Here is a 17,272-nt window from a genome sequence, read left to right as displayed (position 1 = left end):
TCCGCCCTGCTGCAGAAGCCCCTGAAACGAGGAGAAGGGGGTTTATTTGGGAGGAGGGAAAACACGGCCCCCGCCTACAGCCCATAGCAAAAAAAAATGAAACCCCTTAAGTCAAACCCCAATGGTTTTGCAACAAAAACCACCCTGAAACCAGGGTACATAAATAGAAAAACAAAGTCCCACCTCCCCTGGCCTGCCCATTTGAAACCAATTTCAACATTTTCCCTTCCTAGCTGGTTCACCCCACAGAGTGTGGGGCCCACTGTTCTCTCAATGATGTCTCAAGTTCATCACCAGAAGCGTTCCTGAGCATTCCTCGGCCCCTGATGTTGTTTAAAAAGTGGGGATGGGGAAACTTTGGCCGTTCAGATATTGGGACGCAAATTCCCCATGAGCCAGCAGGACCAATGGTTAGGGATGATGGGAGTTGTAGTCTAGGAACTGCATGGCCCTTTCAGTGGTGGCACCAAAGCCATGAAATTACCGTCTTGTCCTGACTCGTAACCACCCCCTCACCTGCCAGTTTTTTAAAAATTATGAACAGGTCAATGATGGATCGGGCCCAAGGTACCATCTTCTAGACTAGCATCTGATCTCACAGTGGCCAACCAGGTGCCCATGATCCGTTCCCACTCCTGTGTCTTCCAGAAACTGGCGTTCAGATGCATTGCTAACTCCCAACTGCAGAGGCAGAGCAGAGACATCCTGGCTAGTGGCCATTGATAGCAGCCTCTCCGTCGTGAATTTGCCCTGTCCCCCTTTTAAAGCCATCCAGGTTCTTGGCCGTCGCTGCCTCCTGTGGCAAACCAGAGCAGCGCACGGAAACGCCGTTTACCTTCCCGCTGGAGCGGTACCTCTTTATCTACTTGCACTTTGACGTGCTTTCGAACTGCTAGGTTGGCAGGAGCAGGGACCGAGCAACGGGAGCTCACCCCGTCGCGGGGATTCAAACCGCCAACCTTCCGATCGGCAAGCCCTAGGCTCAGTGGTTTAACCCACAGCGAAACACGTGTCCCTATGTAACCTGAGGTACCACTATATAAAAGCATATATTTTTTACAATAATAATAATGGTGGTGAAATAAATGCATGGAGAGAGATTTTTTAACGGTGGGTTAGCATCTGTCAAAGAGCATTCACTGGGAATTTCAGGCCAGATCCTTCCAGATGTTCCTAGACTACAACGCCCATCATCCCTAACCATTGGTCCTGCTGGCTCATGGGGAGTTTGCATCCCAATATCTGAACGGCCAAAGTTTCCCCATCCCCACTTTGTAAACAACGAATTTTATGACCCAATTTATTCCTGCATTGCTGGGGGTTGGCAACTGCAATTTTATTCTCTTTTGCCAACCTATAATAATAATAATAATAATAATTTATTATTTATACCCCGCCCATCTGGCTGGGCTTCCCCAGCCACTCTGGGCGGCTTCCAACAAAGTATTAAAATACAGCAGTCTGTTAAACATTAAAAGCTTCCCTAAACAGGGCTGCCTTCAGATGTCTTCTAAAAGTCAGATAGTTGTTTATTTCCTTCACATCTGAAGGGAGGGCATTCCACAGGGCAGGCGCCACCACCAATAAGACCCTCTGCCTGGTTCCCTGCAACCTCACTTCTTGCAGGGAGGGAACTGCCAGAAGGCCCTTGGAGCTGGACCTCGGTGTCCGGGCAGAACGATGGAGGTGGAGACGCTCCTTCAGGTATACTGGGTCTTTGAGGCCGTTTAGGGCTTTCAAGGTCAGCACCAACACTTTGAATTGTGCTCGGAAACGTCCTGGGAGCCAATGGAGGTCTTTCAGGACTGGTGTTATATGGTCTCAGTGACCGCTCCCAGTCACCAGTCTGGCTGCCACATTCTGGATTAGTTATAGTTTCCGAGGCACCTTCAAAGGTAGCCCCACGTAGAGCGCATTGCAGTAGTCCAAGCGGGAGATAACTAGAGCATGCGCCACTCTGGCGAGACAGTCTGCGGGCAGGGAGGGTCTCATCCTGCGTACCAAATGGAGCTGGTAGACAGCTGCCCTGGACACACAACTGACCTGCGCCTCCTTGGACAGGGGTGAGTCCAAAATGACTCCCAGGCTGCGCACCTGGTCCTTCAGGGGCACAGCTGCCCCATTCAGGACCAGGGAGTCCTCCACACCTGCCCACCTCCTGTCTACCAAAAACAGTACTTCTGTCTTGTCAGGATTCAACCTCAATCCATTAGCTGCCATCCATCCTCCAACCGCCTCCAGACACTCACACAGGACCTTCACCACCTTCACTGGTTCTGATTTGAAAGAGAGGTAGAGCTGGGTGTCAACCGCATGCTGGATTACCCTTGGGATCCCTTTCCAAATCTATGATTCCAAGATTCCATGAACTCTGCCGGGTGTCAGCGGTCGAAGCGACGGGAGAAAACCTGCCCGCCTCCTGTACTTCTGTCTCGTCAGGATTCAACCTCAATCTGTTAACCCAGGGCTCCCCAGCTGCTTTGGACTACAACTCTCAACATCCCCGGCCAGCCAGGTTGCCTGAAAAGCCCTTTAGCCCTTCTTTTGCCTCTCAAAACCAGGGAGTTGTAGTCTAGCAACCTCGGGAGGGAGGCAGAGACGCACTGGAACGCTTTGTGCTTCCTGCTCTTAGCTTACGCGTGACATCTAACATATAGCCACGACTTACCACGACATTTATCCAAGGAATAAATTTATTCACAGAAAAAAAGGTGCGTGGGTTTTTTAAAAAAGGTAAATCACTTTCATCATTTATTAAGTTAAAAAACACCAATTGAAAAGCACCGATCGGACATTGCATTTCGTGGCCTCCATCGCAAACTCAAATCTGGTTGCAATTTTTTTGGGGGGGAAAGGATCTTGGCTTTTTAAAAAGGGATTCGGCATTCAGGGAATTCCAAGACGCAGGACAGAGATGCGTTTGGGGTGGGCTAAAGACCTCAAGGGATCCCACTGACATTTGGAAATCTCTCTTCTCCTAGGGCTCCCTTCTGGCTAGCCTAAGGGGTAATGAGGGGCAGGGCTGGTTGCCCTGGCGATGGGAGAGAGGGGCCACATGGGGACAGAACAGGGTGTCAAGGGGCCATGGCGATCCAGCCGAGGATGAGGAGGGAACCACCATACGGGGCCGCCTTGGTCAGGATCGGGTCCCCTGTCACGGCGTGGTAATACAGGGCGCCAGAGAACATCCCCATTCCCAGAGACAAGATGCTGCCGGCCTGGGAGGAACAAAAGGTGCAAGTTAGAATCACTGAATGAATGAATGTTTATTTGTGTCAGCCATTGGCCGCAGCAATAAAACAAGAATACGATATACAAAGAAGAGAAATAAAAAGGTTTTATTTCAGGGGGTCAGACTAGATGAGATTTGGGGTCCCCTCCCAACTCTGAGGTTAGTACCAGTACCTAGAATGTGGCCGGGCTGTGCATGTCCCGCCATCAGGGATGATGGGAAACAGCTTTTTCCAGCATGGCATCCACCAAACATTGGACTACAACTCCCATCATCCACACCCAACAGTTACCCCAACCTCCCCTGCCTTGTGGGACAGCTTTAGAATAGAATAGAATAGAATTTATTATTTATACCCCACCCATCTGGCTGGGTTTCCCCAGCCACTCTGAGTGGTTTCCAACAACATATTAAAAAACAGTGGTCTGTTAAACATTAAAGGCTTCCCTAAACAGGGCTGCCTTCAGATGTCTTCTAAAAGTCTGGTAGTTGTTTATTTCCTTGACATCTGATGGGAGGGCGTTCCACAAGGCGGGTGCCACCACCGAGAAGGCCCTCTGCCTGGTTCCCTGTAACTTGGCTTCTCACAATGAGGGAACCGCCAGAAGGCCCTTGGCGCTGGACCTCAGTGTCCGGGCTGAACGATGGGGGTGGAGATGCTCCTTCAGGTCTACTGGGCTTTCAAGGTCAGCACCAACACTTTGAATTGTGCTCGGAAACGTACTGGGAGCCAGTGTAGGTCTTTCAAGACCGGTGTTATGTGGTCTCGGCGGCCGCTCCCAGTCACCTGTCTGGCTGCCGCATTCTGGATTAGTTGTAGTTTCCGGGTCACCTTCAAAGGTAGCCCCACGTAGAGCGCATGGCAGTAGTCCAAGCGGGAGATAACCAGAGTGTGCCCCACCCTGGCCAGACAGTCTGCGGGCAGGGAGGGTCTCATCCTGTGTACCAGATGGAGCTGGTAGACAGCAGCCCTGGACACAGAGCTGACCTGCGCCTTTAGGAGAAGAAATGGCTCAGGAATAAACCCTACACAAATTTGGAGTGTCTAAGGCGCTTGGTTGTCACCTTGTAACTCCCCCCCAAAAAACCCCAGCCAATTCTAAGTCGTGGATCCTTACCATCATGGGATAGCGGCAGTGGGGCACAGCCAGGAGGGCCAGGCTGTGAAGGAAGTGATATTTGTTGGCCGTCTCGTATAGCTACAAAAGAAGGTCAAGGATCAAGTTGAGGACAGTGATTCAACACACACAGGCCATCCCTGTTGTCGTTGGAGGCTCACAACTCCCAAGGGCCCCTGCAAGTGCGATGGTCGTTGCAGCCCAGCAATTTCTGGAGTCACAGGTTCCCCATCTCTGTACTTCAGCCATTTGCTTCCTCCCCACCAGACGTTGGACTACAACGCCCATCATCCACTGCAAGCTTAGGAAATGGTCGTGGATAATGGGCTTTGTAGTCTTTTCGGTGCCTTCCTTTTTCAACAAGGGGAGATCTGCTTCCCAGGCTGCCTCTGTATTAGATTATTTTTTTTTCAAAAGTCTTTATTGAACATATTCCACAGATTTATACATCAATATACTATATTACAATTTATATCCCATTCCATACTGGAAAAAAATATATGAAAATACAAGAAAATTAAAACAAACAAAAAAAGACCTAGACTTCTGACTGTTCTCAAAAATCCTAAATCACACTTGTTATATTTCACACAGTATTATATTATTTCCTTAAATCTTTTTAATAAAGAAGAAACAAAAAGAAAAAAGGTTAAATAGAAACATTTGTTTTAAATGTAGTATCTATACATTGTATTGTATACATGTTTTAAATACATTATCTATACATCTGTACTGGATCTGAAAGTGTTTCAAATTGTTTCTATGCGTGGAACTGTTTTTAGGAATGTTTTCGTTTTAAATTTTGTCATTGTTGTTTCCTATGTGGAATTAAAGCTGCTGCTTTTATTGCTGGTGTTTTTCTCTGGGAAATACAGTTTTGAGATTATTTCGCGGGAAGAAAACTGCAAATTGAATTGGACAAGCGTGGCTACATCTTGGGACCCAGTGTTCAAGTAAGAGGAGCGTCTTACAAAGGTGAATTCAGGAATCCTGGTTCGTGATCTCACTGAGAACGGGCAGCTCCATACACCTGCGCCATCCCAATCTCCTTTCCGCAAAGAACCCAGGCATCCGGGTTCCCTCCCAGCCCCTTCCCAGGACTGGAGCCCATCTGGAGATGGGTGCCGGGGGGGGGGGGGCGAGTAGCAGCCACAATTCATCTTAAGGACATAAGAGAAATCAGCAGGATCAGGCCAGGAAGGTCCCATCTAGTCCAGCATCTAGTCTCACAGCGGCCGTTATCAGAATCCCACAAGCAGGATTCGAACACAAGATCCCCTCTCTCCCCTCCTGTGGTTTCCAGGAACTGGTATTCAGAAGCATCCCTGCCTCCGACCACGGAGACCCCAGAATAGCCACGAACAGTCCTCTGCTCCTTCATGAATTTGTCCTAACCTCTCTTAAAGTGGGAAGGAGTTCCACAGGTTAATAATAATAATAATAATTTATTTATACCCCGCCCATCTGGCTGGGTTTCCCCAGCCACTCTGGGCGGCTTCCAACAAAGACAAAACATACACTAAGATGTCACACATAAAAACTTCACTGAACAGGGCTGCCTTCAGATGTCTTCAGAATGTCAGGTAGTTGTTGTTCTCTTTGACATGTGGTGGGAGGACGTTCCACAGGGCGGGTGCCACCACCAAGAAGGCCCTCAGCCTGGTTCCCTGTAACTTGGCTTCTCGCAGTGAGGGAACCGCCAGAAGGCCTTCGGGAGAGGGATCCCGGTGTCCGGGGTGGAGACGCTCCTTCAGGTCTACTGGGCCTTTGAGGCCGTTTAGGGCTTTCAAGGTCAACACCAACACTTTGAATTGTGCTCAGAAATGTACTGGGAGCCAATGGAGGTCTTTCAGAACCGGTGTTATATGGTCCCAGCAGCCACTCCCAGTCCCCAGTCTGGCTGCCGCATTCTGGATTAACTGTAGTTTCTGGGTCACCTTCAAAGGTAGCCCCACGTAGAGCGCATGGCAGTAGTCCAAGTGGGAGATAACCAGAGCATGCGCCACTCTGGCCAGACTGTCTGTGGACAGGAAGGGTCTCATCCTGCGTACCAGGTGGAGCTGGCAAACAGCTGCCCTGGACACAGAACTGACCTGCGCCTCCATGGACAGCGGTGAGTCCAAAATGACTCCCAGGCTGTGCCCCTGGTCCTTCAGGGGCACAGTTGCCCCATTCAGGACCAGGGAGTCCTCCACACCTACCCGCCTCCCATACGTCTGTCTTGTCAGGATTCAACCTCAATCTGTTAGCCGCCATCCATCCTCCAACCGCCTCCAGACACTCACACAGGACCTTCACCGCCTCTGATTTGAAAGAGAGGTAGGTATCATGTGCTGGATGAAGGACTTTCTTTTATTGGTACTGAATTCCTGAATTATTATTATTATTATTATTATTATTATTATTATTATTATTATTATTATTATTTTTTCTTAAATCTGCCAGTCGCTTTAAGCCAAAGAACATCTCCCAACATTCAGCTTCACAAGTTCTAGGGTTAGGAGAGGGAGGGAGGGAAAATACCGTATTTTTCACTCTATAACACGCACCCGACCATAATACGCACGTAGTTTTTAGAGGAGGGAAATCCGTAGGCATGCCACCCATAGGCATTTCCTCCATACATTTCCCCTTACTTTCTAGGAGCAAAAAAGTGAGTGTTGTGGTGCAAAAAATACGGCAATTATCTGTCAACTTTCTCCATGCCAGGCATAATTTTATAAACTTCCGTCAATTTTTTCAAACTTCTTCCTTCCATCTAGTTAAGAACGCACAAACTCATTTCCCATCTATCACACCCAATAGTGCCTCTTCTTCCACTAACCTGCCCCACTGCATTCCTCCCCGAGGTGGGGGGGGTGAAAATTTGAACCCCCCCAGGGAAGGGTTTCTCTCTCCACCCACAAACAATGACAACCGGCGGTTCCAGTTTAACTGGCTTAGCCAAAGGGACTGGGAAGGGAAGGGGGAGAACCAGTGTGGTGTAGTGGTTAGAGTACTGGACTCTGAGCTTGGGAGAGACCAGGGTTCGAATCTCCACTCAGCCACAAAGATGTGACCTTGGGGGCTAGCCAATGCTTCTCAGCCTAGCCTACCTCAGAGGGTTGTTCTGGGAATAAGATGGGGCAAGATGCGAACCATGTACACGTCACTGTGGGCTCCTTGGGATGCTGTTAGGGATGCTTTTGAATTCTGGTGCTGGAGGAGACTCTTGAAAGTCCCATGGACTGCAAGAAGATCCAACCTCTCCATTCTGAAGGAAATCAGCCCTGAGTGCTCACTGGAAGGACAGATCCTGAAGCTGAGGCTCCAAGACTTTGGCCACCTCCTGAGAAGAGAAGACTCCCTGGAAAAGACCCTGATGTTGGGGAGAAAAAGACCCTGGAAAAGACCCTGATGTTGGGCACAAGGAGAAGGGGACGACAGAGGATGAGATGGTTGGACAGTGCTCTCGAAGCTACCAGTGGGAGGCAGTGGAAGACAGGAGTGCCTGGCGTGCTCTGGTCCAGGGGGTCACGAAGAGGCGGGCACAACTAAACAACAACAGTTATGGAAATTACCGGGGGGTAGGCACATCTTCAAAGTTGTTAAATGTTACAAATATTATGCATAAATGTATCTTGAAGTTATCTACCTTTAACAATCATATAAAATCAACTCCTTTGCCAGTTTCCTCCATTCCAAAGCTATTTTCCCCTTGAAAAAGGACTCCAGGAACTTCCCAGAGGTGACAATTGCTGAGCTGATTGTTGGCCAAGGGAAGCCTAATCCCATCACCGGACTTGCCAGGGGCCAGACATGCCAAGGAAGTTCTCTTGTGCTTTTGGTGGTGGGACTTCAGAGGTCTTTGCCTCTGCTCATCTTATACCTGGGTCTTGCCCTGACTGTCTGCTTATGCTAATCTTGTACCAAGGACTTGTCTGGATGTGTTTGCCAAGGCTAAACTGGTGTAACCCCTGTCTCCCCCTCCCCTTTGGTGACATGTCAGTGATGTAGCAATGATGCTGTACAAACTGTATTCTGGGATATGGTGGGAAAGTTTTCAAAGTCCTTGTCACCCCATCCCCGGGGTTCAAAATTCCTCTTTGAACCTGTTGCGCGATAAACTTTGGTCTACGGCTATTTGCTCCAGTTGGTGGCTGGACTCCTTCCTTTATTCAGCAGGGACCTGCGTGATCTTCCCAACCAGCTGGGGGACTGAGCAGTCTAGATTCTTCTGTAACAGATAAAGGTAAAGGGACCCCTGACCATTAGGTCCAGTCATGGCTGACTCTGGTGTTGCGGCGCTCATCTCGCTTTACTGGCCGAGGGAACCCGCGTACAGCTTCCGGGTCATGTGGCCAGCATGACTAAGCCGCTTCTGGCGAACCAGAGCAGCGCACGGAAACGCCGTTTACCTTCCCGCCGGAGTGGTACCTATTTATCTACTTGTACTGGTGTGCTTTCGAACTGCTAGGTTGGCAGGAGCAGGGACCGAGCAATGGGAGCTCACCCCGTCGCGGGGATTCGAAGGGCCGACCTTCTGATCGACAAGTCCTAGGCTCTGTGGTTTAACCCACAGCGCCACCCACGTAACAGATACAAATGCAATAAACAGAATCACAGAATCATTTGCCCAACATGGTGTTCGAACTCACAACCCTAAGATTAAGAGTCTCGTGCTCTACTGACTGAGCCAAATAAGACCGTTTACCTCTTTCAAGTAGTCATCTCGGTCGCTGCGACGGAAATCTGGGAGGAGGAGGGCGGGGAAGAGAGAGAGGGGGGGGGGAGTTAGCAGAAACTGCACAGGAGATAAACTGGGGGAAAGGGGTGGGTCATCAACGTCTCCCCAACGGCTGCAAAATTCGATAAGGTGGAGGAAAAGTCTCCAGGCTCTGAGCTTGGAACACAAACAGGGGAGGCGAACCAGAGGGACCCAATGCACCCGGGGAAATTCTCAGCCGAAACAAGCCAAAACCCTGACTTGATATTTAAGTGGACTTTGGAACTTCCTGCCTTCACTATACAGTGGTACCTCAGGTTAAGTACTTAATTCGTTTCGGAGATCCGTTCTTAACCTGAAACTGTTCTTAACCTGAAGCACCACTTTAACTAATGGGGCCTCCTGCTGCTGCCGCGCTGCCAGAGCACAATTTTTGTTCTCATCCTGAAGCAAAGTTCTTAACCTGAAGCACTACTGCTGGGTTAGCGGTGTCTGTAACCTGAAGCGTATGTAACCTGAAGCGTATGTAACCCGAGGTACCACTGTAATATTTTCAGTGCCTGTCTGAAAACATTATTCCTTAGACAAGCTCATGCAGATATTTAGAAAGCTGATGTGCAAGTTTTTGGCCTGTTGTAACTTAACGTTTCAAAAGCCTTCAGTTACTGCTCATTTTTCTTGCTGGTCATTTTATTGTGTTACTATTAGTAGCAGCTTTGAGTGGTTTGGTCGGTTGATTTCATTTTGCAACCAAAGGGCACATAAATGTTATGAAATAAAACAAATCCAACCGTGGCTTCCGCTGCAGAACTTCCTGGTGGTTTAATAGCAATTTTCTGGTTTAATAAGGGGGCTGGGTGGGTGGGTGGGGCAGCTGGCAAACCCCAGGGGGGGGCGTCTTGCAATAACCAGCCCCCCGAGGTAATAAAGAGACCGCAAACCTCATCTGCAAAAACAGACCACACCTCGCTTAACTTTGCACTGACAGCCCCATTTCAAGGCTCGCCCCCCCGCACCTCAGTTGCAACCTCCTTTTTTTACGATACAATAATCTTTATTGTTATTGTCCCATACAGAACAACGAAATTGAAAAATCTACATCAGATATTCAAAAACCAACAAGCCTGCTATCCCTGCCTGGTTAGCCCCTAAAAATTCTGATACCCCATAAGTGAATACAATATACTCCCATGGAGATTACCTTAAGGTAAAGGGACCCCTGACCATTAGGTCCAGTCGTGGCCGACTCTGGGGTTGCGGCGCTCATCTCGCTTTATTGGCCGAGGGAGCCGGTGTCCAGCTTCCGGGTCATGTGGCCAGCAGGACTGAGCCGCTTCTGGCGAACCAGAGCAGCGCACGGAAACGCCGTTTACCTTCCCGCCAGAGCGGTACCTATTTATCTACTTGCACTTTGACGTGCTTTCGAACTGCTAGGTTGGCAGGAGCTGGGACTGAGCAACAGGAGCTCAGCCCGTCAAGGGGATTTGAACCACCGACCTTCTGATCGGCAAGTCCTAGGCTCTGTGGTTTAACCCACAGCACCACTACCTTACGCTGCGTTTAAAACCAAAATCGCATTTGGATAGAAAGTGTTTCTCAGGCGGCTAGTCCTAGTCTTTATAACCCTGGACCTTCTTTCCAGAAGGCAGAAGCTGAAAGAGATCATTTCCGGGGTGCACACTATCCAGCGCTTATCTCTGCAGCTTTCTTACGGCATAGAACTGATCCAAGGTAGGAACAGTGCACCCAGTGGCGTAGCGTGGGGGGTGCAGGGGGGGCCGGCCGCACTGGGTGCAACATCTGGGGTTAGGGTTAGGGGGTGCGAATCCACGGGTTAGGGGGCGCGAATCCACGAGTTAGGGGACACGAATCCACGGGTTAGGGGCGCAAATCCACGAGTTAGGGGGCGCAAATCCACGGGTTAGGGGGCGCAAATCCACGGGTTAGGGGGCGCAAATCCACGGGTTAGGGGGCGCAAATTACTTGCCTTGCCCCGGGTGCTGACAACCCACCCTACGCCACTGAGTGCACCCAATTACAGTGGTACCTCGGGTTACATACGCTTCAGGTTACATACGCTTCAGGTTACAGACTCCGCTAACCCAGAAATATTACCTCGGGTAAAGAACTTTGCTTCCGGACAGAACAGAAATCGGGCTCCGGCGGCGCGGTGGCAGCGGGAGGCCTCATTAACTAAAGTGGTGCTTCAGGTTAAGAACAGTTTCACGTTAAGAACAGACCTCCAGAACGAATTAAGTACTTAACCCGAGGTACCACTGTATTCTCTCCGCAGGATTTGGGAGCTGCCCACAAATATCGTCGGGGGATCAAGGCCAGGATTGCACCCCCTGTTCTCCAGCCCCGGCACCCGCCTGCCCTCACCGTGAGCCCCGTAGGCGGCCGCCCCGACGGCCGCAGCCCCGCTCAGCGCTCCGAGCCGTCGGAAAAACACCGCAGCGCCCGCGACCATCCCGATCCCCGACGTGAAAATGTATCAACCTCGTTTCCGACTCCCTGCGCGTTTTATCCAATCAGCGCCCTGGGCGGCTCGTTAGTATGCAGCCCCCGCCCCCGCAGAACGCCGCGCCTCAGCCAATCGGCGTTTCCCATCCCTTCCTTCCGCATAAGCCAAAATTCGGAAAGGATTGGCCAATGGCGTGCGGCGTCCCGGATTAGAACGCGGGTGAGTCCAATGAGAAGCGCGGTTCCTCCTTCTCCCCGCCTCTCTTCTCCAGTTCCATTCTCCTGATAGGTTGCTTCCGGGAAGTCCATCTCAGCACGTCAACCAATCAGGGGGCGCCTGGTAGGAACGCGCTTGCAGCAGCGCACCTTAAAGAGGAAGGAAAATTAAAGTGTGCGCTGCTCTTAGGATGCATACGGTAAGCACGTGACAAATAGGAAAAGTTGGCTGCGCGTTAAAAATCCTACCAACCTTCATCCCATCTTTTTGGAAGGAAGAAATGGTCTGTGCTCCTTGCTTAGAATATTTACGGCACCCCAAGTGTCTCCACAGCGCCGCCTGGTGGAGGAAAAGAGATTCCCATGTGGTTTCTCCTTCAAAGCCATTGCCTCCTTCGTGCTGCCTCTTCCATCATAAAGAGGCAGTGTCTGTTTCAGCGTTCCCCAACCTGGCGCCCTCCAGATGTTGCCGACTGCAGCTCCCACCAGTAGTCCAAAATATCTGGAGGGCGCCAGGTGTTTTTTTTTAATTATTTCAAACAAAAGCAAAAAGCAAAAAATAAAAATTCAAATAATTCTCAAAGCACACGTTGGTCCTTTAATTATTTTTCATCATCAAGACTAGGATTTCTCTCCTCGCTCCCCCAGCCCAATTTTTCATTTTTTTTTGCAAGCGTCGACCAACAGAGGGCGGCAAAGGCGCGATAATTCAGCGCATGGCGACAGCATCGGGTTTTTAATGCTGATTTTTGGGGGTGGATGCTGGTTCTGCCATCCGCATTGCTGGCTTAGCAATGCCACAAATTAAATTTAAAAAATAATAATTGCCCGGTTAATTGCACGAGCGTCGATCGAGGAATCAATCGCTTTACTCGTGCACAAAAAAAAAAATGAACACGAGTGTCACAGGTTTGGGTTTTTTTTAAATTTTGGAAGACGTTTTCCGTGAATGATAGAGGCAGTTTTAGCAAATATTCAGGGTTTAAAAGCGTTTACATCCCCAATTTAGGGAAGTTTTTAATGACTGATGTTTTAATGTGCTTTTAATCTTTTGTTGGAAGCCGCCCAGAGTGGCTGGGGAAACCCAGCTAGATGGGTGGGATATAAATATTATTATTAATAATAATAATAATAATTAAGGATTGGCCAGACCTCACAATAAGACCGCAATCCCATTTCCATATGTGATCAGATCCAGATGTTTGCTTTGAACCAGATCCCACATCTTCTAAAATTCTCTTTTTCTCCCATTGCAGTCTTCCTCCAGATATTTGGACTACAACTCCCATCAGTTCCCATTGCGCTGATGGGAGTTGTACTCCAAAACACCTGGAAGGCACCAGCTTGCCGAAGGCCCCTCTAAGCCGCTTTCCCCGGGTCTCCAGGTGCTGCCGGACTACAACTCCCATCGTCCATGACAATTGACTGAGCTGCCTCAGGATGATGGGAGTTGTAGTCTGAAACATCCGGAGGGCGCCAGGTTCATAACGAAGGCTGTCTTTGCGGGAGGTGTTCTGAAGGCAGATCTTCAAGACACGTGAAATAAAAAAGGGCATCGGAGCATGCGCAGAGTGGGATTTGAGAAGGGGGGGCACCTCTCCTTCCTGCCGCTATCCGATCACGCCACCTTCGGTCCTGTGATATCCCGTGTTGCTCATCGGAGGAAGGTGGCAAGGAAGTGTTCAGTGTAAATTGCATTCACCATCAACACCTCCTCCTCCTCCGCTCTCTCCCCCAAATAGCTCGTTCTGGGGTTCTTGTTTTTTAACATACATATATATATAACATAGGGTTGCGGGTGGTGCTGTGGGTTAAACCAGAGAGCCTAGGACTTGCTGATCAGAAGGTCGGTGGTTCGAATCCCCGCGATGGGGTGAGATCCGGTTGTTCGGTCCCTGCTCCTGCCCACCTAGCAGTTTGAAAGCACGTCAAAGTGCAAGTAGATAAATAGGTACCACTCTGGCGGGAAGGTAAACGGCATTTCCGTGCGCTGCTCTGAAGCGTATGTAACCCGAGGTACCACTGTATATAACACACACACACTTTTGTTCTGTAAGTGGTAGAATCGCAAGACCCAGCCTCCCTCCTGCCTCTCCAAAGAAACCTAGCAAAAGGGACAGCAAGAGATCTTCCTTCGGCCATTGCCACTGCTGCTGGAGTACAGGGTCAGGTTTTAAGGTTAGACCGTGGGTAGGCAACCTAAGGCCCGGGGGCCGGATCCGGCCCAATCGCCTTCTCAATCTGGCCCACAGACGGTCCGGGAATCAGCGTGTTTTTACATGAGCAGAATGTGTCTTTTTAATTAAAACACATAGAATCCTAGAGTTGGAAGAGTCCACAAGGGCCATTGAGTCCAACCCCCTGCCAAGCAGGAAACCCCATCAGAGCACTCCTGACATATGGTTGTCAAGCCTCTGCTTCAAGACCTCCAAAGAAGGAGACTCCACCACACTCCTTGGCAGCAAATTCCACTGTCAAACAGCTCTTACTGTCAGGAAGTTCTTCCTCATGTTTAGGTGGAATCTTCTTTCTTGTAGTTTGGATCCATTGCTCCGGGTCCGCTTCTCTGGAGCAGCAGAAAACAACCTTTCTCCCTCCCTCCTCTATGTGACATCCTTTTATATATTTGAACATGGCTATCATATCACCCCTTCACCTCCTCTTCTCCAGGCTAAACATGCCCAGCTCCCTTAGCCGTTCCTCATAAGGCATCGTTTCCAGGCCTTTGACCATTTGGGTTGCCCTCCTCTGGACACGTTCCAGTTTGTCAGTGTCCTTCTTGAACTGTGGTGCCCAGAACTGGACACAGGACTCCAGGTGAGGTCTGACCAGAGCAGAATACAGTGGCACATCTCTGGGTTATTTGTGCAGCATAGGAATTCGTTCATATTTCCCCCAAAAAATATAATCTGGCCCCCCACAAGGTCTGAGGGATAGCGGACTGGCCCCCGGCTGAAGAGATGGGTTAGACTGAGAGATGCTCTACCCCTGAGTTATGGCCTTTTCTCCCCGATGATTTGGGGTGGTGGTCTCTGGGCAGAGAAGGCAGTTCCCTGGGTGAGCCTCAGCCCGGACGCCTGGGTCCTTTCCCCAGCCGAGAGGCAGGAGTCGGGCTCGGAGCGACCGCCCTGTGCTGAGAGGAAGCGAAGCAGCTTTTAATCTGCCACTGCCAGCGTATAAATTATCCATGCCTGTCACCGGAGAATATAAATGAACAGGGAAGGAGGCGCCTCAGAAACCCCACAAGGCACCTCCGGCTGCCGCAGGTTACGGAGCAGGAATGTTAAACGCCTGGCTGGAGCCGCAGTTCGCCCGGGCTCAGCCCCAAAACCTATTTTTAGCCCAAATCGTCCCATAATGCCCCCCTCCCCACTCGTAGCACATGGTTGCTGACATTTCTTTTTTGCCAGTGGGCTGCGTGGCGAGGGCCTCTGAGCATGCAAAGAGTGGCTCTTGCTCAGCACTCACCTGGCCTCATACACACACACACACACACACTCACACACTCACAGTGGTACCTCGGTTTAAGTATTTAATTCGTTCCGGAGGTCCGTTCTTAACCTGAAACTGTTCTTAACCTGAAGCACCACTTTAGCTAATGGGGCCTCCCGCTGCCGTCACACGATTTCTGTACTCATCCTGAAGCAAAGTTCTTAACCTGAAGCACTATTTCTGGGTTGGCGGAGTCTGTAACCTGAAGCGTATGTAACCCGAGGTACCACTGTATATATATATGTGCACATATATATCTGCAGTTATATATATATATATATGCATACATATATATATCTGCATATATATATGTATATATATATATATATATATATATACACACACACACACACACACACACACACACACACACACACATATATGCCTTGGTGAATATTTGACATTTTCATCCCCCAAAAAGTTTTTGATTTGAGTTTCAACTGAAATGAGGCTGCATTTTCATGTTGCATTTTAATCTTGTTTATAAGTTGTATTTTAATCAATTGTTTTTATAGCTGGTGTTAGCCGCCCTGAGCCCAGTCTTGGCAGGGGAGGGTGGGGTATAAATAAAATTTATTATTATTATTATTATTATTATTATTATTATTAAGAGGGGGAAAGATCTCTGCGATGGGGAGCCTCAACTTCCTTCCTCCAGGCCAACATATCACAATTTAGGAAAGTAGAGAGGAAAAACCGTTTGTTTGTTTGTTGTGTCTATATCTCATTTTTTCCCTCCCAGGAGCTCAAAGTGGAGTGTACATGGTTCTTCCCTTCTTCCAATAATCCCCACAAAATCCCTGTGGGGCAGGTGAGGCCTAGAAAGGGGATTTGAACTCAGAGCCGAGTCCGGCGCTCTAACCACTGCACCTCACCACCGGCTCCCACACTGCACTCCGAACCTGGCTTGAGGCCCCTCCAGAACTAGCAGAGAGTTCAATTGGTAGGCTCTTCTCATCTCAGGGTCTCGGGTTTGAAACCCGCATTGGGCGTAAAACTGGGGGGTTGGGCTAGACTATGGGTAGGCAAACTGAGGCCCGGGGGCCAGATCCGGCCCAATCTGGCCCGCGGACCGTCTGGGAATCAGCGTGTTTTTACATGAGTAGAATGTGCCCTTTTATTTAAAATGCATCTCTGGGTTATTTGTGGGGCACAGGAATTCGTTCGTTTTTTATGTTATTTTTCAAAATGTAGTCCGGCCCCCACCCCACAAGGTCTGAGGGATGGCCGACCGGCCCCCTGCTGAAAAAGTTTGCTGACCCCCGGGCTAGACGGCCCTTCTGGCTCCTTAGCGGTGCTAAGGGGAGGAGGCAGGACTCCTGAGCATGTACAGAGTGCCTTTGAGCAAGGAAGCCTGGCTGAAGGTGGTCCCCTCTCACACTGCTTGCTGGATTTCTGGACTCTTGCGGGGGGGGAAATATTCTTTGTCGGGCTCTGGAGTCTGAATATTGGGTTCTGAACCCCAATATAATAATAATAATAATAATAATAATAATAATAATAATAATAATAATAATAATAATTTATTTATACCCCGCCCATCTGGCTGGGTTTCCCCAGCCGCTCTGGGCGGCTTCCAACAAAACACTAAAATACAATAACACCCCCCCAAAACAAACACTCCCCCCCCATCCCAGGTCCAGGAACCCTAGCTGTCAACGTTTCCCTATTTTTTAAGGGAAAGTCCTTTATTCCGAATAGGATTCCTCGCAAGGAAGGGGGAAAGTTGACAGCTAGAGACGCCCCCCCCCCAGTTTTCTCCGTCCATCAGCCTCTCATCTGTCTCCCCCCCAAAAAAATCCCCTTCCTCCCCTTTGCATCCTTTTGAAAGAGGGGGGGCAACCAGTCAGGCGTTGCCATGACATCCCTGCGCCATCACAGCCGCCCCCCCCATCCATCCCTCCCTCTCTCTCTGCGACATAGTTGGGGGGGGGGGTTAGAGAGAGAGAGAGAGGGAGAGGAGGTCTATTTTTAGCAGCCCTGAGCGCAGAGCCAGAATGCAAAAGAGGCAGAGGGGGAGCGCCCCCCCTTTCCCACGTGACGCTG

At 49.7% G+C, this 17,272-nt stretch overlaps 1 protein-coding gene and 1 long non-coding RNA gene across 2 annotated transcripts in view; one reads left to right on the top strand and one right to left on the bottom strand.

The window, feature by feature from the left end:
* Positions 1-5,220, top strand: part of LOC309355945 — a 124,347-nt gene extending 119,127 nt beyond the window's left edge. Inside the window, exon 2 of the long non-coding RNA XR_014162655.1 lies at positions 4,618-5,220. This is a non-coding gene — a long non-coding RNA (uncharacterized lncRNA). The remainder of the gene's footprint in view (positions 1-4,617) is intronic.
* Positions 2,676-11,597, bottom strand: TMEM256 (transmembrane protein 256). The gene is made up of 4 exons (XM_081887118.1): positions 11,438-11,597; positions 9,044-9,081; positions 4,351-4,431; positions 2,676-3,218 (listed from the first exon to the last, which is right to left on the bottom strand). Exons 1-4 carry the CDS (start codon positions 11,523-11,525, stop codon positions 3,075-3,077), a joined length of 351 nt encoding a protein of 116 aa, XP_081743244.1. The 5' UTR covers positions 11,526-11,597; the 3' UTR covers positions 2,676-3,074.
* Positions 11,598-17,272: the final 5,675 nt, after the last annotated feature.

The sequence above is a fragment of the Podarcis melisellensis genome (assembly GCF_964234715.1).
Source record: "Podarcis melisellensis genome assembly, chromosome: 13".
In the NCBI taxonomy this organism is placed as follows: domain Eukaryota; kingdom Metazoa; phylum Chordata; class Lepidosauria; order Squamata; family Lacertidae; genus Podarcis; species Podarcis melisellensis.
The sequence above is the reverse complement of the archived record's forward strand: the minus strand, read 5'-3'. Positions and strand labels throughout refer to the sequence as shown.

What these genes read in the sequence shown, in the direction of transcription:
- TMEM256 (XM_081887118.1), bottom strand. Translation starts at nt 11,525, where the DNA reads ATGGTCGCGGGCGCTGCGGTGTTTTTCCGACGGCTCGGAGCGCTGAGC. An exon ending in GGCCGCCTACGGGGCTCACG is followed by an intron (nt 9,082 to 11,437) that starts GTGAGGGCAGGC and finishes TCCTCCTCCCAG; the next exon opens with ATTTCCGTCGCAGCGACCGA. An exon ending in ACTGCCGCTATCCCATGATG is followed by an intron (nt 3,219 to 4,350) that starts GTAAGGATCCAC and finishes TGTTCCTCCCAG; the next exon opens with GCCGGCAGCATCTTGTCTCT.